The following is a 27,130-nucleotide window of genomic DNA, read 5'->3' as shown; positions in this document are numbered from 1 at the left end:
CTTCCGGGTCTCTATCTGGTTCCCCTCATTTCTGTCCCCTCCCCCCCATCCTCCTCCTCTTCCATCTCTTTGTCACTCCATTCCTCTCCGTGCTCCCTCTCCGTGCTCCCTCCCGCCCCCTCTCCTGTCCTCAGTCCCATCCCGAGTCTCCCACCCACCACACACACGCCATGTCTCTCTGCAAACGGGCAGGGAAAGGACCCAACTGCTTGAAGGAGCTCCCCAAGGGAAAAAATCGGAAGTAGCCTCGAATTATTTCCCTTGGAAGCTCCTTCAAGCAGTTGAGTCCCCCTCCCCAACCCCCCTCCCAGCCCCCCTGCCCTTGGCGCCACTTGCCTAAAGGTTCTCTGCAAGGAAAAGGAAAAAGAAGCCGGGAATGCCATCCTGGGCAAAATCCCTGAGGCAGCTCGGAAGTGAACCCCGAAGGGCTCCTTGTGGAAACCCTCGGAGGCCCCCCGCTGAAGTGAGGCAGCCCCGTGACAGCAAATGGTGGGGTGCGGTGGGAGAGCAGTGGGGCCCTTGTGGGGGTCTCTGCTGTCCCCTAGTCTGGCTCCCTTGGCCTCAGCGGTCAGCTGGGGATGGAAGTGGGTGGGGGGGGGCGTCTAGTCAGGCGTCTACTGCCTCCTGCCCTTTGGGGGCCGTTCACGTGTCCTCTGCAGGGGGTTTGCACACTCTGCCTCAGGGTTCGCCAGCATTAGCTTGTGCGAGAATCATAGGGAAGCTCATCAACAATGCGGGTTCCTGGGCCACACCCTGGGCTGACGGGAATCCTGTGGGTGGGTCTCAGAAGCTCTGTTTTGAACCAGGACAGCCTCTAAAGAGGACAGTGAGGAGCTCCTGAGAGACCGTGGGCCCTGCGGCGCCAGGGCACGGAGGGAGGTACCAGGCGGCCTGCCCTTCTCGCGTGGGGAGCTGGGACGCGCCCCCATGTCCTCCTAGGGAGGCCCATTTTTAACCAGCCCAGCCTGTTTTAAGAGGATGCTCCATGTGAATCTGAATGCCATGTGGGTCCTTCCCAGACCTGAGTGACAGAACTGAGCCACTGCCTGGCCCGGCCCAGTGAGACAAGAGAATCTGTTTCTTGACCCTCCCCTGCTCAGGGGCCTCACAGCCATGTGAGGTCAGGGCAGGCAGAATGTGCCGACAACTCCCATGGTGTTTCAGGCCCCGTGTGGAAATACCTGACCTATTCCTACGGGTCCCTTGGACGGCCATCACCACCCTTTGACAGCCCAGGAGACCGACACGCAGTGTTTCAACACACCCTCCACTGAAGAGTCCGGTCTTTAAAATCCCAGTTGGACTTGACATCAACCTGCACCTGTGGTTCCCTGAGACAAAGCTCAAGCTCCTTATCGTGGCCCACAAGGACCTTTTGGGTCTGGCTTCTCCCTTTCCTCAACACCGACTTCCCACGGAGCTTCCTCTCAGGGACACACATACCTACAGTTCCTTCCACGCCACGGCCTGTGCTGTCCCCACTGCCAGGGATGCCTGCCGTGCCTTCTTTGCTAGGTAATTCTGCGGAGGCCACACCCCGGAGTCTACGCGTCCCCAAGTCCTTCTCTGACACCCTCCCAGGCTGACCTCAGCACAGCCCCGTGAGACAGGGAGGTCACGCTGCTGTTGAGCCGTGCGTCGCTGGCCCGGCCCCTCTCCTCCTGACACTGAACTGCCCCCCTCCCACCTCCCAGTGAGCTCCTGGCGGGGGGCAGACAAGCCATAGCGGTCACCTCCACGGTTGGGCCACCAGTAACAGCGCCTGGCACCCTGCGGGTGCTCAGGTCAAGTCTGAGGAGCCGAGTGCACCACGGGCCTTGGTCCACTTCCTCGGTGAAGTTGAAATGGGGGTAGGCATCCACGACGGGGCCTCTGTCCCGCACGGGAACAAACCGAAGCCTTCGAGTTTCTCTCTGCTGGGCTTTCCTCGTGAGCGCACAGAGTCTGGATCCTGTCATCCCCCAAAAATCTGTGCTTGGCTCTCAGGGATCCCAGGCTCTTTTGCTGAGCCCCACCAAGTGTGTGTGAGCCAGAGGCAGCCACAGCTGCCAGGGAAAATCCATCCTGGGATGTCCCTGTGGGGATCCTGATGAGCTAGAAGGGTCCGCCCCAGCTTCATGCAGGCGGAGAAGGCCCGAGATGACCCAGGGGCACAAGGTAGCAACTGGCTCCAGGGGCCCCAGAATTGGAACCCACTGGGTTTAAATGACCCCCATGGGGACACACACACACACACACCCCAAATGGCATACATAAGGCCGCTTAGGCTCAGTGCTAGGAACCCCTGCCCCAGCAACCCTCTCCTGGGTCTTTAGAGGCTGCTGGTCTTTTCCATAGAGAAGCAGCAGGGAAGGCATCAGAGTCGAGGACCTGGGCTTCCTCACTTCTGGGTCATGAGGCAGTGCAGCCTCTGAGGACATGGAGGCTTCAGGAAGATGGGCAGGAAAGGTTTCTAGGGTTATCTAGAGTCAAGCACAATGTTGTTTTCATGCTTCGGTGCACAAATGGGGCTTCCCAGCTCCCCCCTTCCCCTCAGAGGGCCACTTCACTGCATTCTCGCCCACGCACTAGGCCAGGTGGGGAGCGCAGCGCGGTGAAGGGGAGGCTGGATGGAGTTCCGGGGAAAGACAAATCTGTCCGAATCTGAATGTCCAGGCACCGTTCTAGCTTCTAGGCAAAATGAGGGGAACTCAAAATGACCCACAGTAGTGCTCAAGCTCAGTATTTAGGACACAGCCTAGGTTTTGAAGAGTGGCGGGGTTGGGGGGCTGCTGGGGGAAAGGAGTAAGCACTTCGATGGTGGATTTAGGGGGGAGAAAAGAGAGATGTCCTTTCTCCCCCCTAGACAGCTCCCCCAAATGGCTGGGGGCAGGAGAAGGAATGGGAAGACAAGCCTTCCCAGCAGGATCTTCCCTGAAATGAGGGCCCATTTAAGGGAAAGGCAGGGATCAGGAAGTGACCGGTCCCTCCTGCATTTCCCAATCCTGTCCTCACAGATCCCCACCCAGCGCTTGCTGGGAGGCCAAGCGCACTCTGCCAAGAGCCCTCCCCTGCCTCACAGACGCAGCCCAGCGGGAGCCACTCAGAAGTAGAAAAGAAGGCCACATTTATTCCCCTTCTCAAAGGCGCAGGCCTCTTATCTGGACCTGCAGGCCTGTGCTCACGGCGGACGGCGGCTGTGGCTCCCGGCGCCCGGCCAGGCCTCGGGGAGAGAGGAAGGTGAGGGTGCCCGAGGCCCGAGCACCTGGCCCGGACCCCCCCCTTCTCTCCTCCCAGGCTCTGCCAGACCCAGAGTAGAGGGAGAGTCAGGCTCTGCCCTGCCTGGGGCGGAGAGCGGGAACCCTCAGAAGTCACAGGAGAGGGCAGGGCTGCATGTTCACCATAAAACCCCTTAAGATGAGGGAAGACTGAAATGAGGCCTTTTGACCCAGCATCCTAGGGAAACCCCCAGCAGCCTCCCCTTCTGTTCCCTGAGACGCGAAGCCCTACAGCCCAGAGGAGGTGGGCAGGCAGGCCGATGGGAGCCTCTTCTCTCTGCGGCCCGCCAGAGGTGACCTGAGCCTGCACGAGGCCCCAAGGTCAGCCCAGGCAAGGGGTCCTGACAGAGCACCTGCCGCCCCAAGTCCTGCCATGCCGCTTTGGGCAGAGAGGCAGTGGAAGGTAATGCTGGTGACGTCTCCCAGCTGTCGGCCAGGAGGGAGGTAGGCTGACGAGAGGGGACCAGACGGCGTCCCCTGGCAGGCCCCACACTGCAGGCAGGAGAGCAGTGTTCGGATGATTCTAATGCTTCAGGATGGCGGGTGGCCCACAGCTCAGAGATCAGGAGTCAGGAGCCGACGGGGGCCAACTTAACCTGTAAGGAAAGGTGCAGATTAGTTTCTCCCATGCAGGGGAGAAGCCCGAGGGCCGGGTCAGGACCCATCAGCTATAGGGAGCACCGAGCCATTCAAGTCTTCAGCTGTCCCCTCATCAAGTCTTTGACCCCTGACTACACATTAGAATCCCTGGGGGGAGGTTTATAAAATCCCCCACCCCTGTCAGCACCGGAGTCTCTGGAGACAAAGTCTGGCGCTGCACTCTTAAAAGTTCCCCTGGTGAATCCGGGGCAGCCAAAAGGTCAAGAGGAGGGAACAGGAATTCAGATGGCTTCTGCAGGCTCTTTGGCTACCGCTCTGAATAAGGAAGTAAAAATTCACTAAAATAAAGTTTTGAGCTATCTGTAAATAGACTCTGTATCACAGCGAGAAAAATTTATGGCACTAAAATTAGAACTTCCTGCCCCTGAGGGCTTGTTTTGGAAAGAATCTCCTCCTTGAGGGTATTTAAGAAGCTGGGACCTGGAGGGGATGCCCCCTCAGCCCAGGGACACTCCCCAACTCTGGGGACAACCACAGGCTCTGCTCCCAGCACCCCTGCCCGCCATCCCAATTCCAGGTTCCAGACTGGCCTGGCCTCCGAGGAACACTTAGCATTTAGTGGGCCCGCCCTCTGTGCCCCCTCCCCTCCCCAGCACGTGGCCTATCTCATCCCAGTTCACCCTTAGCTCCCACCAGAAAGCTTGGGATCATTATTCCTAATTCACAGGGGAGGAAACTGAGGCCCAGAGCCAAGCAAAACCTCCCAGGGTCATGCAAACCCTATGGGAGTCTGCAGACTCCTTCCACTGTGCCACTGGTCCTCCCGTGGGGAGGTGACAGACACAGGGCAGTGGGGAAGCTGTGGGGGGGATATGGGCACACGCACCCCAAGTGTGTATGTATGGAAACAGGCCACGGAGCTTCAGGGCGAGGACCATCCCTGACGCTGAGATCATGTCCTTCCTTCTCTCTGGGGTTAGAAAACGTGCTTTATAGAACACGACGACTAGATGGCAGGATTTTCCCTTTCAAATCTGCTTCCTTATATGAGAAGTTGGTCCCTCTGTTATTTCCCAGCTCGCTTTTGTGAATTTTACTGGTGGCAAAAAATCCCAAAGTCTGAGTGCTGAGATACTCTCCCTGCACCCTCTCCAGGACCCCTCATTCCCCCGAGGAGGGGAGTCTAACCGGGGCGTGATGCAGAGTCGGGGAGGCTGGGCCTGCAGCCGGGCCGCCCTGGGAGCCTGGGTGTGAGGCCGGAGCCCAGCAAGGCCGGAGAAACCCAGGCCTCGGGCAGTCACGCCAAGCTCGGTGCTGCCGTTTCCTGGCATGTGACACGGAGATGAAGAGCAGCAGTCCGCGGACGGGGGCCAAGCGGGCAGGAGTGGGTCTGGGGGAGGCGTGGGGCAGAGTCCACAATCACAGGGAGCAGGACGTGGCCATAGTTCCATGGGCCCCCAAGCCCCCCTCTCGGACTGCCCTGAGGCTCACATCCTCACAAGGATGGCGACCGGCCTGCGGACAGGCCAGAGCTCTGAAAGGACTGTCATCAGCCCCTCCTGCACACAGTGGGAGCTTCTCACCCTTCAATGACGCGATTGTTGTCCTGAAGGTCAAAGGCCAGCAGCTTCATCTCCTCACAGAGCTCCTGCATCCTGCGCGGGGCAGAGGCAAGAGAGGCGTCTGTGGCTGAGGCCGATGTCGTCCCGCCAGACCCCTTCCCCGAGAAGCCCGCCACCCCGACTCTTTATTCCTGAGGGCCTGAGGGAGAACCCTTCGGGCTCTGACATCTGCTCCCTACACCCCTCTCCCACCCCACCACCCCACACACCCCTCTCTCCAGCACTTACTGAAGAACCAGGTCCGTCAGTGCAGGGCTGGGATAGGGGGCTGTCAGGGGTGGGGAGACCTGAGCCTCCTTTGTTCTGTCCTGAAGGAGCTGGTGAGAGACCCGGTCAAGGATCTGAAGGGAAGCCACACGTTAGTCAGGTGGGATGGGCCATGGATGTGTTTCTTTGTGTTTTTATGCAAGAGAGGTCTGAGTAAGGATAAGAAAAACGTAACAAAATGGCACCCAGCCTGCATCCCTGGAGAACCCAGAATGCCGGAGCCTTTCCCGCAGGCCCTTCCTTCCCACGCAAGCACAGCTGACACAGCCACCCGCACTTGTCTGTGCTTGGATGTAATGGTCCAGACAGCCACGTTCTCCTCTGGAGCTTGATGGCCCAGCACGAGCCAGGAGCGAGGGGAAGGGGCAGGGCAGCCCGCCAGCCTCTTGAGGAATGGGGCTGCTGCAGGGGCTACGGGCCAGGGACCTGAGCAGCCTTCTCAGAGCTCCCTGTATTAGTCTCTTCCCAGAGACCAGACCAGAAGACAGAGGAGGGTTCACTCTGTGTCTCTCTGGAGTAGCCTGGAACCTCCCCGGCTACACGAGGCATGAGGACAATGTCCCAGCATTCTGGAAGCTCTGTCCTTGCAGTGACCCACAGTCTGAGGTCACCAGAAAGTGCACATTTGCTTGTCAGAGACCTCCTTAGCCACAGTTTGCTTGGACTTGGCCAAGGGCAGGCCTGCCCAGAGCCAGGAAACAGCCCCATGTCCCCAGGGTGCCAGACCAGCCTGGCTCCTTTCCGCGGCGCCCATGCACCTGACCATCGCGCACCTGGCTGAGACCCTCCTGGGCCCCCTGGGCTTCCGTGTTATAGGCAGCCACGGAACAGCTGACCATGCGCAAATGGTTCCTGGTCTCGTGCACCTCCCTGGAGAGAGCAGATAAAAAGTCCGAGCTGGGTTTGCTGGCTCTTCCCGTGGCCCCTCCAGCTGTCAAGGTCACCACACAGACATGGGGGACAGCAGGACCTGAGGGGTTCTGAGAATGCACTTCCCTCACTGTCTCTGTCCCCCCAGGTATGCCCTCAACCCTCCCCTGTCCCACTGGGGTAAGACCGATGACACTTGTGACCGAGGCTGCTGATGGTCCCGTCAGAACGACAGGGAGCAAAACCACACGTGGCTGGGGTGCAGCACCCATGCTGCTGAGGGGGAGCTCAGGGCCAGGGTCAGCCCCTGAGAGGCAGAGGACAGCCCAGCCAGTGCACGTGCCCTGGGAACTGCCCCATTGCCAGAGCAGAGCAAGGTCAGGATCCTCTAGGAATTCTCTTTTTCTCTGAGTGGAGGGAGGGGCCAGGAACATTGTCTCCATTGCACAACAAGGAAACCAATCCAAGCACAGACAAGCGGGTGGTCGATTCTCATTCCGACCTGTACAGTAGAATGACCTGGAGGTGCTTTTAAAATGCTGATATGCAAGCCTGACTTCAAACCAATTAAATCAGAATTTGGGGCGGGTTAGGGGTGGAGAAGCCATATTCTAATGTGAGGGGGCTGGGTGAGTGCCTGGGTCGCAGCCGCATAATGAGCCCACGGGTCCTACAGGCCTGAGAACCTGCCTTCTTTTCTCGGGAGGGGCCAACGTTCCAACAGACAGAGGAAGCGGGGAGGGGCTCAGGTGAGAAGGAAAAACCCAAATCCCCTCCAGGGGACAGTGTGAGTGGGTTCTATTTAACCCTGCCTCCCCGACCATCGGAAGTCTGTAAGCCTGCCTGGCCTCATTCAGGGGGGATCCTGTGTTCTCCCCCGAGAAGGGGTTTCCCAGCACACCCACCTGGGAATGTGGAAAGAACTCAGATTTTAGAGACAGAACCAGTACTAGTCGTGGGTCTGCTACTTACTGGCTGTGTAGCACTGAGAATGAGACCCGTGTTCTGAGCCTCAGTTTCCTCATCTGTGATGGGGGCTGATAGTGTCTACTGCATGGGGTCCACATTGTGGGGTTAAAGAAGCTAATGTACAGAAATCACCCCCGTGCACAAAACCACCCTTTTTTTTTTTTTCCTTTGTTCCTTTACGACCACCTCCCCTCAATCAGGGCTCTGCAAACCCCAGGGTTCTCTGAAGCCTGAAGGGCCAGGCCAGGAAGGGCCTCCAGGTCCGTGACCCCAGGAGGGAGGGCCCGACTGTTACCTCATCCACCTGCCATGCGTGACCAGGGACGTCTGATACTTCTGCACACACGTCTCCTGGAACAGCTGCAGGAGGAGCCTTTTGGCTAAACGACTAAAATTCACCCTGAAAAGACAGGGACATTGAGATGCGGAGAGAAGCAGCTGGACTCGCCCGCACTCATGCATAGCGTCCCTGTGTCTCCAGCAAGGAGACCTCCTCCAAGGGTGGCATCCCCAGCGGGGCTATGTGTCCACACAAGGAGGGACTGAGGCTCATACACGTGAACTGGGGAGGTCAGTGCACTGGGACGCAGAACCCAGGGACAGAGAGGCATAGAAGGACCAGGGGATCTCAGGGAACAGACACACTCAAGGCGAGTCCTCACGAAGGCGAGATGGTTTCAGAGACTGAGAGGGGGAGAGAGAGTGCGTGAGGGTCAGGGGTGGGTGTGGAACTGGGGGAGTGAGTCTCCAAACAACCATTTAAATCAGGGAGGGCCTCCGGGAAGATGAGTGTCTAGGGAACAGAGGGGCAGAGAGAAGCACAGGGAAGGTCAGGAGTAGGAAGCAGGAAGCGGTAAATCAGGGAAGACAGTTAGGGAAAGAAATACTACACACGATCGTGTTCATGCTGGAAATAAATCCAGGGACATCAAGCCTGCTTAGTAGAAAGCTCTGTCTGAGCCAGCTACCCAGTCTGCCCCCACGGCCCCAGATAACCTGCCCCAGACACAGTGACCCGCTTTGCTTCTGCCCAGCTACGGCCTGGGAGCAGGACCCTTTGTCAAGCAGAGGCTGGCTCGGCCCGGGGAACCCCCACCCTACTGCTCACCCACCTGCCACGGGCTACTCACTTATCCAGCTTGTGAATCTGCTCCTCGTTGTAGCCAAGCCCTGGAGGAAACAAGGAGGAATGATGTCGCCAGTCCAGTCGGTCAACAAAACAGAATGCCACAAGGCTTGGGGACGACTACAAGGATGCAGAGAGCTCAGCCTGGCCCTGGGGAGCTCACAGCCTCGTGGAGCCAGGAAGGTGGAGAGATGAGTACTTGGGGAACGCTTCAGGAGGAAAGTGGTGGATGAGGGGGCCTGGAAGGATACGTGGTCAGCCCCAGCCGCTCATCCAACACCCCTCCCAGAGGTGGTTGCCTGCAGCCTGCGGGTCCCATTCCCGACCATTCAAGGTGTGGGCAAAGCCAGCTGGGGGCTCTGGAGCCAGAAGCTGGATAAGCCAGGCCACCACCGTGCACCTCTCCTTCACCCTCCGCCTCCCCTTCACGGACCAGCCACTTGCGCATGAAGTTCTAGTTCTGTCCCTTGGCCACTGCGGGAGGATGCTCACCAGCTAGGGAGATGCTGCCCCCTGCTGGGGTTGCAGGGAATGGCCTCCCAGCTAGAGGTTTCCCAGTTCCCTAACAGCAGAACCCCCTCCCTGGGCATTTCATCTGGGGTCCTGCTCTCAGCCAGCTGCGCACTGAGCTGAGTCCCCGCTGCAAGTCCCAGACTGGCTTCCAAGTGGCAGGAAGCTGCAGACTCGGGATTTTGCAGCACAGAATCGGCTTCCTCAGGGCAGGTGCAGGGGGAGAGAGAAAACCAGGAAGCCTTCGACAGAGGGGCGTTTTTCAGGATTCCAGGGGTTAGCTGTCAAGGGTTATTCTCCCTTTCACGTTTAATCTTCATGAAGGACTCTTGCAACCAAAAGGAACAAAACTGTGAGCCATAAGGGGTTAAACACCCCCAAGACCAGGACAGCTTGGGCTACTGCACCTCCCGGGGTCTCGGTTTCCTTATCTATAAACAGGGGAGGGGGGTGCCGTCCAGAGTTCCTACAGGCATGAAATAAAGGAGGATCCCAAAGAGCCCAGAGGATGGTGTCGGATGCATGGGAGGGGCTCAGAAGTGGGGGAGGCTCGGAGGGCAGAGTCCAAGGGAGGGAGGCAGAAAAGCCCCTGAAGTTCTCCGAAAATCACAGCCAAACAGTCCAGTGGCGCATCAGAAATGGGAAAGTCTCTGTCCATCCGTTCCCCTCGCCCCGCCCCTCCCCACTCCTGGGCTGCTTTCCCCTTCCCCTCCCTGGCCAGACCCCAGAGGCAGCACTGAGGCTCCCGGGAACAGACGATCATCTAGAGAGATCTGTAGGTCCAAGCCAGTGGCCACCAGACGCACGTGGCTACTGAGCACCTTGCCGGTGACTAGCGCGCCTGAGGAAAATAATTTTTATCTTAATTTCATTAATTCAATTAACTAAAACTTTAAAGCTGGAGAGGTGGAAAATATTGTTGTATCAATGAACACAACCTTACTGCTTTGGTAAGAATGACAGTTCCGTCTGCTAAAAGATTAGCTTCTGGAGAAAGATGTGTTGTGAGTGTCAAATATACATAGGATTAAAAGGACTTAGCAAACTCACAAAAAAAAAAAAAAAAGAATGTAAACCATCTCCTTAATATAATTTTTAAAAATTGATTATAGGTGGAAATGACAATTTGGATATATTGGGTTAAGTAAAACGTCTTACAAAAATTAATTTCACCTGTTGGTTTCTACTTTTAAAATTTTCGCTACTGGAGAACTCAAAGTTTGGTGCATTGCTGGCATCCAGTTTCTAGGAAACAGTGCTCTTAGATAATCCTAGAGCTGGAGGAGAATTTGGCCCTCGAGCCCAAGGCCTGCAGTCCACATGTCAGGAGAAGCTTTGAGGCACGGCCAGGGAAGAAGAGGGTTGGGTCCTTGTCTGTGAGCTCCTCAACCCCAAGAGTCAGCTGGGGTCTCCCAGGACCAACCCCCGGCCCCAGCCTGCCCCTGGGTTCCAGCCTTTCATGCCCCATGATGGCGGTCACCGTGGACAAGCAGCCGCCTGTTCCTAAGCCTGGAAATGAGCTGCCTGTGCCCCCGGAGGTCCCCTGTGAGGACAAGCAGAGAGTGCCGGGGAAGGAGCAGGCCAGTGAGTACAGGATATGTCTTCAGACCCTCCCTCATTTGGAAATCCTGGCTATTTCGATGAGCCAAAGACACGACGGCTCGGGAAACATTCCTCAAACTGTAAAGTGCTCTGCAGAGGTGAGGGCTCTCTTCCAAGGGCCACCTCTCCTAGCACAGCCAGGCTCCGGCCATCTGAGCCCCCCACGCATGCCGTCCACGCCTCTCACAGGGCAACAGTCATAGGCCCCCTGTCCCTCACTGTCCACAGGCAGCTTAGAAGCGGGGACCCTGCCCTAGGCCAGCGGCACCCCAGCAGCCACAGGGATGGCATGGAACAGCCGGAGAAGCAGAGGGCAGGAAGGAGGAAGGGAGGGAAGCAGGGCAGTTTGCTCTCCCCACGGCTCACCTGGCCTCATTCTGGATTTCTTGAACTGTTTGTAGATGAGGTTCATCTTGTCCAAACAATACTGAATCTGCTGGACGCTGTGGGCAGGAGATGGGGACCAGGCAAGGGGAGAATCAAATAGCACAGAGTAAAAGGGAAGGGGGGGATGACGTGGCTGGGCGGGAAGAAGGTCGGTGGCCGAGGGAGCAGAGGAGCTGTCCGCCTGCAGAAGGAGCCTCATCGCCACAGTCTGGGGGGCCAGTCTGGGAGTGGGGGTGACTCTCCTGTCCCTAAGCTTGTCTGAGGTGCCGTGGGGCCAGCCAGCCACCTCTGAGTCACATGTTTATTCTTTCTTTCTGTCTGTCTCTCTCTCTCTCTCACACACACTCGAGGTATTTCATCAAAGACCAGACAGACAGAAAGCCAAGCAGGAGAGGCCACAGGAAGATGGCCTTTGCTACACTGGAAGGTTTGAGAACAGGATCCAGGCAGGAGTCAGGACCCTGTGAGTCCGGCAGGGCCCGCTGAGGACAGCAGGGCAGCAGAAGCCTTTCTCCTGGTGGCCTGGGCAGAGCAGAAGTCGGGGCCTCATGGTCTATCCCACACCCGGCACATGGAAGGTGCTTAAGTCATGAACCGACAACCCTTGTTTAAAACACAGGTGAGGGGCGCCAGGGGGGCTCAGTTGGTTCAGCGTCTGCCTTTGACTCAGGTCGTGATCCCAGGGTGCTGAGATCGAGCCCTGAGTCGGGCTCCCGGGTCAGTGGAGAGCCTGCTTCTCCCTCTCCTGCTCCCCCTGCTTGTGCTCATTCTCTCTCTCTCTGTTAAATAAATACATAAAATCTTTTAAAAAAATAAAATGAAATAAAACACGGATGAGTCCACAGTCCTCAGTCCACAGTCCTGCCTGGAGGCAGACGGATGTGCGAGATGACCTCTCAAGGACCTTCGCCTGCTGGGGTTTAAGGTCAGTAGTGTTTCTTCCTTTCCCTCTTCGGGCTGGATACAGACAGTGGAGATGTTGAATGTGTGTGTCTCTGGGGGGAGGGGGTGTTCTTCCCCACCCTTGGGCCTGTTTAGCTCCACTTCCCTCCTGTAGCTCTTCCCAGTGACCCCATCTCAGCTACTCCTGGAGCTGAACTCTGGACTGGACCCAAGCTGGATCCAAGCACCCGTCCTTTGGAGAACTTGGGGTGGATGAGACCTCAAATCCAGTCTTTATCCAAAAGACTCGGGCCAGATACATCCCAAATTCAGAATTGTCTTCTGATGCTAGAAAGGCAATCCAGCAGACATAGGTTATGTTGTAGGACAGCCTGAGTGGGGTCTGGGGTCTGGGTCTGGGGTCCAATACCTTCTGCCTTTAAGGAACAGTAAGAGTATCCACTCTAAGAGGGAAACACAGACTAAAAGACGACTCGCAGCAAAAGACTGAGGTCAGGGTTGGCAGCCAAAACAAACAAAGAAAACCCCACAGTTTTTGGAGCTCTTTGATTTCGGATCTGGGGGACCGGGTTAGGGAATTCCCGTCAGCACTGAGCAGAGTGGGTACCAAGAACGGGCTGTGTGGTCAGGGCAGGGTCCGCTCACCAGGCTGTGAGGGGACGGGCAGGCATTCTTATATATGTTGAATGAGGCTCTCGAAGCTGTAAATCCCTGGTGCAGGCCAAGAACATAGGCCTTGGAGGTGGGCAAACGTGACGTCAAGTCCCACCACTGTCATGTGTCATGGACCGTCTGTGTCCCAGGGCACATTAAACTCCCAGAGTGAGCTTCCCCAGCCACAAAAGGGGCGTACTAGCAGCAGTGGCATTCTAGGGATTAAATAAGATGATAGAAGTAGGAGGGCCAATCCAGGGAATGAGCAGAGCAAGGGTTCAGAAGAGGAAGGGAACAAAATTATTCTTTTGTTTAGAACTATTGCACCTGCTAGGATTTTTAATTCTCTCTCTAAATGCCCAAAAGGGGACAGGACCCCAGATGCTTTTCTCCATCTGGCCAGTCTCAGGGGAGGGTCTTACTCATTCTTGGATCCCACACCACTACCCCATACCCCAGCACCCTGGCCAAGATAACGGAGAAAGCAGACTGATGCCTAAAACGGCTACTGGACCTTCCAAGCTGTGCGTCCCTGTGCCCACCCCACCAAGAAGGAAAATCCCACAGACCTTCTGTCCGCATGTACCTGATCCCGGTTCTTCAGCAGCTCAGACCTTAGGTTGCTTAGGCTTGTCTGGGACTCTGTGATACTGTGGGAACATCTGGAGAGGGCCTCTGCCAACTGGAGGACAGAAAAAAAAGGCAGACCCCCCCGGGGGTCCTCAGCTTAGTGTTCTGACAGCAGCCCCGCTGGACCACGGCCCCCCAGCTCTGCTCTTACAGCACCCCCACACCCGCCTCACTCACAGCCCGCAGCCTGGACCTCAGCTCCGTGACCTTCTTCAGCTCCTGCATTTCAGTCATCCCGGCCACACTGCTGAACCTCAGGGAAGGACAGAGAAAGGACACAGCTGGGGGGTTGGGAGGCAGAACCCCATGACCACAGGAGGGGTATGACATCTTTGGGACATCCTTGCTGCCTTCGGGGGTATCTGGGGAGAACTGCGGTTGGATCGGAGAAACCAACCTCAAAGTTGTACCTTTGTTGAGCACCGCAGAGACTAAAGATGGGGTAGATGGAAACAACGTGAAGCTATGAACATCGATGAGTCCGTACAGTGAGGCGGCCGTTATGGACCCCTTACTAGGAATATTTATAACTAAAGGAAAAGACCCAAGTGCCTTCCCAGTCGAAACTATCCATCAGGATAAGCAATAGCTTCCTAATGAGGGAAAAGATGTATTTCCTAGAATATTACCAATAATGCTCTGGGACCCGGATTGTTAGCATCCCATGGCCCCAGCAAAGTGAAGTGACTCGCTTGGGCACGATGCCAAATCCCTGGTGACTAATGCAGGCCTGGACAGGGAAAATGTGACCACACGATTGAGGAATCAGCTGTCCCCACCCAGTGGCGGGAGGGAAAGAAGTGTACTTGGTGTCATCTGTGATATATTTATCCAAAAAACATTCCACTTGAATCCGTCTAGCCTTCAGAACTTTCAGTTTATAAGAAATGCTGGGAAGGAAGAAAAAAAAAAAAAAAAACCCAGAGGATACAGAGGAATCCCTAGAGTCCAGAAAGTGAGACAACGGGCATTGTCTCCCCCAAAACGCCAGGATCAGGAGGGGGTTTGGAGAGAGGCAGTCTGTCAAGATTAAAAAAGACTTAAGGAACGAAACAACTAGATGCAAAGTGTGGTCTTGCGTTGGAGCCTGGTTTGGATAAAACCAGTGAGAAAAGGAAAGGCAGGAGCTAGCTAGAGAACTTTGTGTATGGCTGATTTTAGAGCAGATGACAAGGTATGGACATGAGGCAGGAGGGCTCATGAGCTGAGAACAGCAGGTTAGAGGAGCACAAGTAGCATCAGATCTCATGTCCGTCAATATATATACTTAAAGACACATCGCTGAAAACTACCTAGAAGAACGTCTATTACTACCGTGTCATGACCTAGCTCTGGATGGCAAGGACACGGTATTTTTTATTTCATTTTTGCCTATCTGTATTTTCCAGCTTTCTACAATTAGCATATACTATTTCTATCACAATCATGATCGGGAAAGAATCCTCTGTGCTTGGGAGTAGAGTTGGCATAGGGGGAGGTGAAGGTGAGAGAAGGGGGGAGAATCAGGACTGCAGGGGAAGCTCCGTGAAGGCAGGAGTTCTCCATTATATCCTCAGTAGCTCGTGAAGTGTTCAGCACACGGTACTTCCTCCATACATGGTTGTTGAATGAATTAGTGAACGTACAAATGGATTTTGGCGCATGCAATGCTTGGCTGGCAGAAGCAGCTGAAGCAGACTAGTCCAGCTGGGCAGGGAGGCCGGGGACATGGGTCTGAGTGCCAGTCCTAGCTGCCCCCTCGCCCGTCTTGCGGGATCTGGGGTCAGTCACTTCAGCTCTGCCAGACTCAGACCTTTGTGTACATAACAGAGATGAATCTCCGTATTTGTGGGCATCAAAGAGGACCTCAGAGCTAAGGCGCTTGGCTAGAGAGTATGGACACACACTTGGCGGTGGTGGGGGAGGCATGGGGGTTCCTGAGCCAGTTCCGGCTGCCTATACACTGCCACCACATGCTGCGAGGACCAGGGAGCTTCAGAACAGAGGCAAAGACACTCCGCCAAGGGAGCCTGGCTTGGGGAGCCTGAAGCAGGAGGAGGACGCTATGGGAGAGGTGAGTCACCAGGCTGGGCAATGGCAGCCACTTTATGCCTAGTGTTCATTAAATTATCTCAGATTCCAGAATCAACGTGTCTGAGGATGTTCAAAAAAGGAAGGAATTGCAACGTGGCGGAGGCAGGAAGCCTCAGAGATCAGCCAGTTCCCTCATTTTGAAAACGAGGAAATAGTGGCTCAGGTCAGAAGAGAGAACAGTGGCCTGAGGTCCCAAGTGAAGAGCTTGGACTGGGCCTCTGAGTCTCGGCTCTGTGCTCCTCTTTGGCAGGAGGGAGGCTGAACTATGCTTCGAAGCAGGCCCTCCTCTGAGCCCAAGCTCTCTAGATATACTATCCCTCCAGGGGGGGCCTGGGATCCAGAAAGGGAAAAACAGTGGCCAGCAGGCCCAGGACTCCAGTCCCAGGGCTGGCCTGTCCCTTCTCCAGTGTCTTCAGTCCGGGGCAAACGGGCAGACAAATATCCCAAATGCTTTCTCGACACACATCTTTCCTGTTCAAGAACGTACAGTAGCACTTAGAACTCCGCTGGTCCTCTTGTTGGGTTCAATCTGCCGACTAGACTGGCCAGGATCTCCGTGCGTTCTCTCCTCCCCTTTCCATCCTCTGTCCCACTCCACCTTCACTCTGGGGTATTTTCCATTTTAACTGTGGCTTCAACAGACCTCACCAGAACCCCCTCCCACAATCTCCCCAGTCACGGCCTCCTTTTCTGTCTCTGCACAGGACCTCCCAACTCGAGGTCTTCTCTTTCACTGTGGCCTTAAAAGCCTCACCTCTTCCAGGAAGACCTCCATGATTGCCTCTTCTTATCTCTAGTCTTCCTTTTCCCAACCATCCTATTATCTTTCGTGCCTGGAAGGGCTATCTCCTCCAGGGGAATGTGGATGTTCTCCCACATCTGTCCCTGGACCCCCTTTCTGTGCCCCGGACAGAGCTCCTCGTGACAAGCCATGCTGTGCCCCTGCAGACCTTCATTTCTGTCACCATTCGAAGGGGGCTCAGCCAGGCCAGGGACTCTGCCCCTGTCATCTGGAGACTCTCCTCTGCCTCTTCCCACATCTCTGTCACCCCATCTGTCCCCTCCTCTTAGTGGCTGCTGCGCTCCTGGGAAACTCCCAGAACCTTCCTAGGGAGAAGGTCAGGCGATGTGAAGGGGAGGGACATCAAGCACTTTCAGCACAGTCTCTGCCCTCTGCCACCCCTCATCTCCTCCCAGTGGGGAAGGTTCCAGCCGCCATCAGCTTCCCTGAGCTGCAGAGCTTCCTCCTCTCCCCTGTACCACGGCCGCTGCCTTCCAAGATTTGGGGGGTGGGGGGCTGTGCCCACGGCTCGGAAATGCCATGGCCAATTGAGTCTTCCTGCTTCTCATCTCCAGACCCTCCAGCTTGGTTCCTTTCTTCCCAGTCTTTCCCTCTGCCTGGCCTGTCACACCTGCTCAGTTTAAGTCAGCTGAGTGGCGGGCATGGAGCCCCGAGGCAGGGCCAGGAAAGGTGAGGAAGGTGAGGACAGTGTGAGCCACGGAAGGAAGAGCGTGGAGGAAGGGTCGGCCTGGATCCCCATCCTGTCAGGCCCGGGGGGCTGGGTGAGGCGAAGGGGGCTTTCCCTAGAGCGCTGCTCTGGGCCTTCCTACCTGCTGGGACAGTGTCCCTGTGGCCCCGTTCCCCCTGCGGTGACTGGGTGGTGGAGGGGGGAGGGAGGTACAGTCACCAGGCGGGGGGCGGGGATGAGGGACAGGTGGGGCTGTCCTGTATTCCTGAAGGGCAGGGCAGGTGGGAGCTCTGGGTAGGGGGAGGCGAGGGCCATTGTTGGAAATATTGGGGGTGAGGAACAGGCAGATGGAGAAGGGCTAAGGGTCTGAGCCAGCCTCGCACTGGCCGCAGCCCCCCTGCTCCAGGCAAGACACCCACCTCTCAGTGCCCAGGCTGCTGCTGAGGAAGAGGAGGGCCATCCGCGTGACCTCCAGCGTCCGCCTGCACGTAGCCTGGAGTGTCTCCCTGCAAACGGGGGACTGAGTCGGAGTTCCCTTCTGCCAGGGGGCCCAGGGAACTGTGCCTGAGGGAACAGCCGCGGGGCTGCGCGGGAGAGGTCCACCCCGCCTGCCCTGCCCGTCCAGCCGGTCTAGCCCTCGGGGGTACTCACACACACCAGTGCAGCCCCCGAAGCATGAGCTCCTGCCCGGCCAGCAGGGTCCGCGCCAGCCACAGGGCCTGGTAGCCAGCGCCCAGGACGCTCTGGGACACATGGGGGGGGGGGCGGGGTTAGGAATCCCGCTCCCCGCCTTGTGCAACCCCTCCCTGCCCCCCCTTGGGCCCCCTCTCACCTTGGCGGTGGTGTAATCTGCCTGCAGGTCCACTTTGGGGAAGAACTTGGGGATATCCTGAGCAGCTGCAGACAAAGACCCTGTCTGAGAGGGCTGCCTGTGTGACCTGGAGGAACCCTAAGTTCACCTTTCCTTATTCCTTACTCACACCCCTCTCTCCCAGTCTACCACCCCCAGCTTCCCACCTGGCGCAGAGCGGCCCCCTAAGCCTACAGAAATGCACGCGCTGTGCTTTACAACTGCAGTCCCTCACTGCCCCCTTGTGTCCTCTTTGGAGAACTACATACAGCCTCAGCCCAAAGTCTAAAACCACCCTCATACCCAGGAATTTCAAGGTTAATCCCCCTTCCCAGCATCGGAGACCCTGAGAAGGAGGGAGAAGAAATGATACTTTTTCTAGAACTTGGAAGATAAAACTCTGGACCCCTGGAAAACTTCCCTTCTCTCTGGGCTCCTGAGGCTTTCCCCACCCATCACAGAGATTGTGGAAATCCTCTTAATTCCAGATCTCCCCGTTTCGACTGGAGTTTCTTCCCCAGCTCGGTGGACATTGCGAAGCCTGAGTCACGTGGCATTGCAGAGGTGTGGGAGGATCAGAGACCAGATCTGCTTCTGCACCCCAGGAGCCCCAAGATATACCCACAAAAGATACTAATCAATATCCTGGATCATAAGCCCCTGCCCCTTATAGAACGTGAGAAGGAGAAAAGATCCCGCCTGTGGGCCCCACTCACGGTCCTTGAAGGCCAGCCCCATGGGGGTCTCACTGGCTGTGCTTAACAGGGTTAGGGGGCTGCTTGCGGTCGTGTGGGCAATGTGTTGTGCTGACAGGTTGGGCTCGAGGACCCAGAAGTGACCCTCGAAGAGGAACTTCTGGTGTTGTGGGGCCACCCTGGTCTGCTCATACACGGCCTCCAGGAAGATGGCTATCCTAGACACACAAAGGGGTTCCGGGGATGGGGGAGAAAGAGACAGGACGGGAAGTGTGAGCAAGATATAGGGTCCAGGTGACCCAAACCCCACCTCAGTCTTCATCCACGGAGAGGACTCCGCGTTGCCAAGGGAGGGACTGGGTTTTGCCTGTTTTATCAAGGGTGAAGAGACAAAGGTTAGAGCTCGGGCCTTAATGGAGTGGATGAGGACAGAGTAGGAACCGAATGCAGGAACCCCAGTACCCAGTCTCTGCCTTCACAGCCCTTCTGGCAACACTCCCACTAAAATTCACCTAGAATTTTAGAGAAAAAGGGTCCTCTGAGCAATATATTTGGGGAACACGTCGCCAACACACACGCGCACACACACCCCTCAGAAGCCTAATGCGTGTTGCATTGGCTGGGGGTGAGGTGGGGGGCTTCTTCCTGCTGGAGTCCAGCAGCAGGAAGAATGGTTTAACTTTAAATTTGTGCAACTAGTATTTTCCAAACTAAGGTCGGACCCGGATGCTTTTCTCTCTAAAGAGCCCACAGAGCACTGCCTAGGATGCACCCTTCTGCCTGGGTAGGGAAGGCTCTCGCGCATGGGCCCCCGGCTCCCGCGCACTCACGTGTTGTGGGCGTGGATGTAGACGTGGTGCAGGACGGCCTGGGACAGGGAGAACACGTGCACCACGACTCGCTGCAGGATGTCGCTGGTCTCCGCGAAGAACTGGTCGAAGCCCCAGCACTTGGCCTGCTCCACCTCCAAGATGTTGGCCAGGATGGGCACCAGCTGGCTCTGCAGCCCCCTAGACCCCAGGACGCAGAGAGGGTCAGGCACCAGGGCCCAGACTCATCCTCCCTGAGTGGGTCGGGGGCGTCACATGACAATGTCTTGAAGAGCTTGGACCCAGGCGGTGGGTCAGGGCCGGATGGGGAGGGAGAGCTGGATGAACTCGTTCCAGCATCCGGATGGGAAGACTGAGGCCTGACTGGGAACGTGGGCTACCTGAGCCGCCCGGGCACAAGGGGGCTTCTGAAGTAGGGCCCGACTCTGGGCGGGGGACAAGGAAGCCAGCCCAGACTCGGGTCTGTGTCTACTCACAAGGACAGTCGGCAGGTGACGGGGAGGGTGTAGCTCCACTCCAGGGGCCCGTTCTCCTGCTTCTGAGTGCCCGCGATGGCCCCGGCTGGCTTCTCCGTGGTAATCCGGTACCTGGGCCGAGGTGGGACCTGGTCAGCAGGACCCCTGGCCCATCGCATCTCAAGGGATAGCAAACTCAGCACGGAGGGCTCTCAGAGCCCTGGTTCACACCAGCCAGCCCCTCCCCATTAGCCTGGAAATGTCAAGCTTTCTGCTCCTTTCCACAGCCCACTTCCTCTGCCCCTTCCCGCACCTCCCCCCAGTCTGGCCTGCCCCTGCACCTTTGCCCTCACTGTGCCCCACTCCACTAACCCTCCCCTCTCTGCAAAGTCCAGCCTTCCCTGCCAGCCTCTGCCTTGTCTGTCTCCTTCCCCTTCCCCTAACCTAATGCAGGTTCCACAGCCGGACTCCTGAGCTGAGGGTGAGGGTTTCGACCGTGCCACAATCCACCTTCCACCTTCCCTGCTCCGGGCCGTGCCCTTGGTGGGAGCAGCCACCGTCCCCAACTACCTCTGGACCAGACCGCAGGAAACCGGGGAAGCCTTCGCACCTGGGGTCAGGAGGCTGGGTCCTCGTCCTGTTCCCCACCCCTGTCCCTGGCAGACTCTGCCATGTTGGGCAGGTCTCTTTTAGAGCCTCCACCAACTTGGGCGGGCCACACGCGCACGAAGGGAGCGCTAACAGGGCGCCCTGAGCTAAGATAAAGGACTGCTCTCCCAGTCAGGGCAGGCCTCAGCTTCTTGTGGGACTGGCTGATGATGGAGATGGCCCGAGGAGGACCACAGAGGGAGCGGAGGAAGCAGACACACAGCAGGGACCTGTGGGGAAGGCCCAGGGTCTGACCCGTCTCCCGCCTTGCCGGGGGCCCACTGTATGCATACATCATCTCCTTGTTGCGCCGTGGCCCCCCGTAGGGGATGAAGGGCAGGCTGCCCGTGGCCGCATGGTACAGGGTGACCCCAATGCTCCAGAGATCCACAGTCACCCCGAAAGTCTTCTGCTGGGGCTTGCGAAGCACGGCCCGCTCATACATGTCAGGGTGCTGTGGGAGAGAGAACCAGTGAGCCGCCATGGAGGGGGTGGGTGGGCACGGGCCCGAGCCCCCCCCAGCAGACCTCCTTCCGCCACCTTCCGGGGAAAACAGAACGATCAGAACCAGCTCCTTCGTCACCTCAAAAACTGGTGTGGACTTAGCCCACGGAGCGCGTGTCTATCTGGCCAGCCTCTGCCCTGGGGAAAGTAGTGACCAGGGGTGCTCCCTGCCTGGTGGGGATCGTAGCAGGGAATGAACCGCACAAGGGAGGTCCAGGCAGGGGGACAGGCAGGGACACGGCAGCGGGGAGGCCCAGGCAGGCTGCAGCGTCACCCTTTCCATCTTGGAGAACAGACTACAATCTTCTGGTTGGGGGGCCAGAGGGGACGTATGCCCTGCCACACGCAGTGGGATTGAACAGAGTCCCTTGGCTGGCTGGCGGGGGTGGGGGGGGGGCGGCGCTCTGGGACAGTCACTAGTAGAGGGGCAACTAGCTGTCAGGGCGGGCCCCCAGCTTGGGCAGTCAGTCCCCAACCTCCCCCTCACCAGGTACTCCTCAGTGCCATAGACAGAGACGAACTTCTCATCATCATCCAGCTCCCGGGCGGCCCCGAAGTCCGTCAGCTTGTAGATGCTCTGCCCCTCCTCCCCCAGGAGGCGCAGGATGTTTCCAGGCTTGATGTCTCGGTGGACGATGCCATTCTCCCGCAGGTGGTTCATGCCGGCCACTGCGGAGAGCGGGCTGCTAGTTCTCTGGCCAGGGACAGCTTCGTGCCTGGGGCTTACTTTGGGCGGAAGTCTGTCCTTGGATCCAGAGAGAGTGTTCACACGGGCTGACAGGTCACAGGACATGCAGGAGAAGAGAGATGGGCACAGGACAAAGGAGGGGGTTCCCAAAGACATGGTGTGGAGGTTCCACCGGGATTCTCTAAGACAGTGGGTTGAGGTCTCTGCCTTCGGCTCAGGTCATGATCCCAGGGTCCTGGGATCGAGCCCCACATCAGGCTCTCTGCTCAGGGGAGCCTGCTTCCTCCTCTCTCTCTGCCTGCCTCTCTGACTACTTGTGCCCTCTGTCTATCAAATAAATAAATAAATAATCTTTAAAATAAATAAATAAATATCTTTCTTTAAGCCAGGGTTTTAAACAGCTGATTAGCAGGAATCAGACGCTCGGATTCCGTCCGTTCTCTTGTCTCTGTCCTATGTCCGTGAAGGCAGAGCCTCTGAGGGACAGAATGTCTTCAGTGTTTGGGTGATTGTTTCAGAAATGTCGGCCCCTCCGGGACTTTGCCTCCCACTGAGGGCAGGGTGTGTGGTGGGTCCGTCAGGGAAGGGGGCGTCCTGGTGGGGGTCAGGGAGGGGCTCACCCACACAGCGCAGCACCACCAGAAACTCCTCCTCGGGCAGCCCGAAGGCGTTCTCGGGGCTCTCGAGCACGCTGAGCAGGCTCCCGCTAGAGCAGTACTCCATCACCAGCACCTTCTGCCGGCTGCCCCCCTGCGCGTGGGACAGAGAGAGGGAGGCTTGGCTGGAAGGCACATCTCCTGCCCTTCCGTCACGATGGCTTTCTCCAGAGGGGGTGACTCAGCCTAGAGCCAGCAGCCCCATTCTCGAGGTCCCAGCTTCCGGCCTGGCCTTCCTTCCTTACGGTGACCACACGCACCTGAGCCCAAGGTCACTTTCTCCAGGCAGCCCTCTTTGATCAGGCCCTACTTCCCATCTTTACTTCCCCAGGTACTACCCCCCACCCCCTGGCATTCTGTCCTCCGGGTTGCTGCTCTGGCTGACCCGCTGACCGCCATTATTATGTGACCCGCTTCTTCCAGCCTGTGAGGGTCAAGGACAAGACCACCTCCCTCCGACCAAGCACTGGACCCACCGTCTCCTCCACCGCAAAGAGCTTGACGATGTTCTGGTGGTTCAGCTTCCGCAGGACCTCGAACTCCCTCACCTGCACCTCGCGGGGTCGCAGGTAGCTGGCCGTGTTGAAGACCTTCACGGCAACCAGCTCCCCAGATTTCTGCCGTGGGGGAGAATGTCAGTTCCCCCTCTCGCCCCAGGGAGCACACCTCCTCCCCCAGGCCTCCATGGAACGTCTCCCACCTGCCCAACACCAGACGTGAGCGAAGATGCCCGGGTTGGGGCTGGGGGCTCCCCCCTCAGCTCCTCCCTGCACTCAGAGGGAACAGGGGCTGGTCCAGCCCTGGGAGGGGCCGAGGACATGGGGCACCAGATGGTGCAGGTGCAGGGATGGCTTGGTGTTCCTGTTTTCTACTGGCACCAACCACGTAAGCGCCTATCGCCCCCTAGGGCTGCAGCGAAGCCAGGACGGGAACCTGTTCTGGCCCTGGCTCTGGAGACAAGACTGCACCAGGTCTCACAGGACAGAGCTGCGACAAAGGCTAGGAAAATCCAAACGAGTCCCACTGCCCAGCTCTGCTATTCGTAGATCTGCTGTCCTCATCCCAGGTTGATGGCTTTGTGTCTTCCTCTCTCTCTCTCTCTCCAGCCCCAAACTGTGCCTGACAGACGCAGCATCCCAAGGAGCCCTTCACAGTTCCCCATACCTCTTCCCAAAGCCTGAGCATCTCCCTCACTCCAGAGTGAGCCTCTGCCTCACCACACACCACCCTTGCTGCCCACCAGGGGCTGAGAGGGCCAAGAACTTTCCGGGCCTGAGGGGCCTGGGCAGGACTGTGTCTTACCTTGTTTCGGGCCTTGTACACGCTGGCAGTGGCCCCCTGCCCCAGCAGGTCGTCCGTGTGCCAGAGGTAATTGACGGTGCTCTGCATCTGGCTGGCCGGCCGCCCTGGGCCTAGAAAAACAACACACTGGGGTCTAGGATTCCATTCCTGACCTAGGGTGGACACAGGTGGCCTGACAGGGAGCTGCGTCCAAGACCATCCCACAGACGGTTCCAGTGTGGCCATTCCCAAGGTGAGGGGATGGAGGAAGTGAGAAGCGCAGAAAAGCTAAGAAACTTCTCCAACAAGAAGTGCAGCCACTGGGGCCCTCAGCCCACAGCCCGTACCTGTCCCGCCACAGGGCACTCTACCTGTCCTCACTCCCAGTCTTCTCCAACCCCTTCCCCAGAGGTCACTCTGCCAAGACAGACCTTTTTCTCTGTTACCTCTCCCAAGCACAGAGAATTCTGGATTTTTGGCATCCAGGCCTGGGATTGTCCCAGGAAGCAGAAACAGCGCTTGAAGGAAGGGCCCCAGGTCAGGCAGTGTCAACCACACCACCACAAATCTCCAGGATTGCAACACGAGCCTGGAGCCCTTCCCCACCCACTCGCCTGGGCCCACCACTTCCTGCTGCTGTGAGCGAACAGCTGCACGGGTGGCCAGTGTGGCCAGGTCAGCGCTGCTCTGGAAAGGATCGCACACGGTGTCGCAGGGAGTGTGAGTGTGTGTACGTGTGTGTGTGTGAGAGAGTGTGCGTGTGAGTGTGTGCGAGATAGTGTGCCTGTGTCTGAATGTGTGTGTGCATGAGTGTATGTGTGAGTATGTGAGAGAGTGTGAACACGTGCGTGTGCCCGCGAGTGCCTGTGGAGGGCTTGGGGTGGGGGTAGGACACCATCAAATCCAAGGGCCCAGGAACCCCCTGGGGAGAATCTGAAACCTCTACAACTCCACTCTCCATCTTTGCCCTCATCCTCTTCTCCCCAAAGGCCAGTTCCGATAAAGCAACTGGCTCCGGAGAGTGTAGCCCCGGAAAGTAAACTCAAATCCTCTCTGAAAAATAGGGTCAGGGCTGGTCTTAATGGGATGACTGGGAGAAGGAGCTTGAGAAGGGTGGCTGCCTCTCAAATACGCTCCAGTAACGTTGGACTAGGCTCTAACATCTGTCTGCTGGGTTCTCAACGCATGGTCACCACACCTGGAACCCTACAGTTCCCTAGCTTTCTTTGAGCCTTCTTTCTATAATCTTTTTTAAAATGCAGATCTTGAGAATGTCAATTCCTTGAGCCAGCAGCCACTTGAAGAGACTCCGAGGCTAAGTCCTAGTTTCAGAAAATGTATTCGTGTTTGCATTCTCCAGAAGCAGCTGAGATACAGAGAGACTCCCTGAAGATAATATAACAACTCGGTTTGAATGAGTTGATCAGATAAGTCCCCCACCCCCTCATCCCAGAGGCTGAGGAAGAATCAGGATGCCAGCAGGCCTGGAGATGTGAAGCCTGACAGGGAGACCTGAAATCAAGGCCAGGGAAGAGGTCCAGTCTGGGGAGCCCGCGGACAGCATATTCCATCCCCTTCATAATCCTTCCCAAGGCTGGTCTTCTCCCCACCCCCACCCCTCAATCCCCTCCACCCCCACCCCCACCCCCGGGCCTGGTGTTGGGGGCAGGGCGCAGTGGCAGACCCGGGTATGCACAGGGTTGTGCAAAAGGCCCAGCCCTGGAAGGACCGCAGGTCCTGGGTGCTGCTCCTGGTCCTGCCAGGGCCGTGCCTAGGAGCTGGAGGGGGGCACGTTGAGTGGGTGCCCCGTGCAGGGAAGGCTGCTCTCCTTGAGGGGCGGCTGGCTGAAGGAGGGTGAGCATTGGGACCAGGGCACCCGCGGCCCCACCCACCACCGCCACTCCTCCTCCCCCTCCCGGGTACTCTCCCTCGGCCAAGCGCACTTACCCCGCGCTCCGAGCAGCCGCGGATCAGGCAGAGACTCTCCCGGGCGAGTGTCTGTTATGCTTTCCGTCTGTGGCAAGTCCAGGAGCTGAGCTACACCGGAAAGAGGAGGGCGGAGAGGCACCCCTCGGTGCTGTTTGATGGTGCTGTGCGCTTCTCAGGCTCGGTCGGAGGCCACCGGCCCCAGCCCTTTAACCCTTTCCTGTCTGTCACCCTCCCCCAGCGCTGGGGGGTTTCCATCTCCCCAGCGGCTCCGGGAGACTTTCCTCCCCACTCCCCGGGCCTGGCGCCGGGGACAAAGACCCCAGGTGGGGTGAGGGCAGTCCTCCGTGCCCCCGGAGCCGGGCAGGAGGAAAGGACGGAGGCAGAAGCTGGACGTGACGCCGAGCGCAGAAAAGGAGCGTGGTGGGCGGGTGGCCGCTCTCCTCCCTGCCACAGCCCTCCCCGCCTCTCTCCGTCGCAGCCCTCTGCAGGCGTGACGACCGCAGGCGGCGCGCGGGGCACTGCCGGGGCCCCCAGAAGCGGCAGGGGGAGGCGCCGCGGGGCCGGGAGAGCTCCGGATCGGCGCCCGCAGCCCGGCACTCCGCGGAGAGCGGCCCCGCCGCCGCCCCTCGCGGGCCGCCCCGACCCAGCCCCCGCTGCCCGCTGCGCACACTCACCCCATCTCCGCTGGGGGACTGGCAGGCTGGTGGGAGCGCGTGGCACCCGCCGAGCTTTCAGAGCTCGCAGTCATCCACGGGCCGGGCGCACAGCATCCTGGAGGCCACGGCCCCAGGGACCCCGAGGCTGGGCGGGCCGGCGGGGCCGTGCCACCGCTGGAGCTGGGGGGGCTGCAGCAGAGGGTTTCCTCCCCGGCTCCCCGCGAGCAGGCACTGCTGGGCTCCGAGCCGGCTCCGCGCTCGCACACTTCCTGATTGTGTTCGTTCTCTCTCTTAAAGGGACAGAGGCCTCGGGGCGGCAGCCGCCACCCGACAGGAAGGCGAAAGGATGCTCTGAGTTCCTAAGTGGAGGTGACGGGACCAGAGTCCGAGCCACAGAGAGGCCGGGACCCGAACCTGGGCGGCGGCGGCAGCGGCGTGCCCTTTGGGCATCTGCCGTCCCTGGGAGCACGGAAGTCCAGGACTGGGCCCACAGTCAACCTAGCAGGTTGGGCAAGTTAACCAAGTGGAGAGCCTCCTGGGAAGGCGGAGTTCCCACGCCCAGAGCCCCAGCGAGGTCCCGGACCTAGACCTAGCCACTCCAGAAGTTGGGTCTGACTCTTCCCAGGGAGCCTGAAGAGGCCCAGGAGTAAACCCTGGAACCCAAACTGTGCCCACCTGGTGACCTTGAGCAGAGCCCACATCCCTTCCCGGTGTTTCTCATCCAAGGTTAGTGACCTTTCTCACTGGTACGGTGGATGACTTGGAACACTAAGTATGGAAACGCTAGGGAGACAGGAAAGAAAGCGTTTTGCAGACTTGGAAGGCACGGAGGCCCACACTCCTTTAGACATTTGCCCGTGATCTTCAGAGACTGCTGGGGCTGGAACCCAGGTGTGCCGACTTCCCATTCAGGACTCCACGCCCCACACCCGATGTCCCAGGAGAATGGAGAGGCCCTCCCTGTTCAGGTCAACCCTGAGATAGCGGTTGGATAAGAAA

General features: G+C 58.0%; 1 protein-coding gene across 12 annotated transcripts; it reads right to left on the bottom strand.

Annotated features, from left to right (window-relative positions):
- Positions 1 to 3,089: 3,089 nt before the first annotated feature.
- IKBKE (inhibitor of nuclear factor kappa B kinase subunit epsilon) lies at positions 3,090 to 25,577 on the bottom strand. Of its 12 annotated transcripts, none has more exons than XM_032318021.1 (21): positions 25,494 to 25,577; positions 23,568 to 23,677; positions 22,742 to 22,882; positions 22,230 to 22,359; positions 21,409 to 21,695; positions 20,711 to 20,871; positions 19,791 to 19,901; positions 19,315 to 19,494; positions 18,506 to 18,702; positions 17,772 to 17,836; positions 17,591 to 17,682; positions 17,359 to 17,445; positions 13,575 to 13,650; positions 13,337 to 13,449; positions 11,190 to 11,266; positions 8,716 to 8,755; positions 7,881 to 7,985; positions 6,520 to 6,616; positions 5,708 to 5,820; positions 5,441 to 5,512; positions 3,090 to 3,853 (listed from the first exon to the last, which is right to left on the bottom strand). In XM_032318021.1, the coding sequence occupies exons 2-21, from the start codon at positions 23,652 to 23,654 to the stop codon at positions 3,820 to 3,822; spliced, it is 2,265 nt and encodes a 754-aa protein (XP_032173912.1). In that variant the 5' UTR covers positions 23,655 to 23,677; positions 25,494 to 25,577; the 3' UTR covers positions 3,090 to 3,819. The 12 variants fall into 12 exon arrangements, with proteins under 12 accessions (XP_032173912.1, XP_032173915.1, XP_032173913.1 ...); XM_032318024.1 differs by having other exon boundaries at positions 7,881 to 7,973; XM_032318022.1 differs by having other exon boundaries at positions 13,575 to 13,644.
- Between the last annotated feature and the right edge of the window lie 1,553 nt (positions 25,578 to 27,130).

The sequence above is a fragment of the Mustela erminea genome, chromosome 17 (assembly GCF_009829155.1).
Source record: "Mustela erminea isolate mMusErm1 chromosome 17, mMusErm1.Pri, whole genome shotgun sequence".
NCBI lineage: Eukaryota > Metazoa > Chordata > Mammalia > Carnivora > Mustelidae > Mustela > Mustela erminea.
The sequence above is the reverse complement of the archived record's forward strand: the minus strand, read 5'-3'. Positions and strand labels throughout refer to the sequence as shown.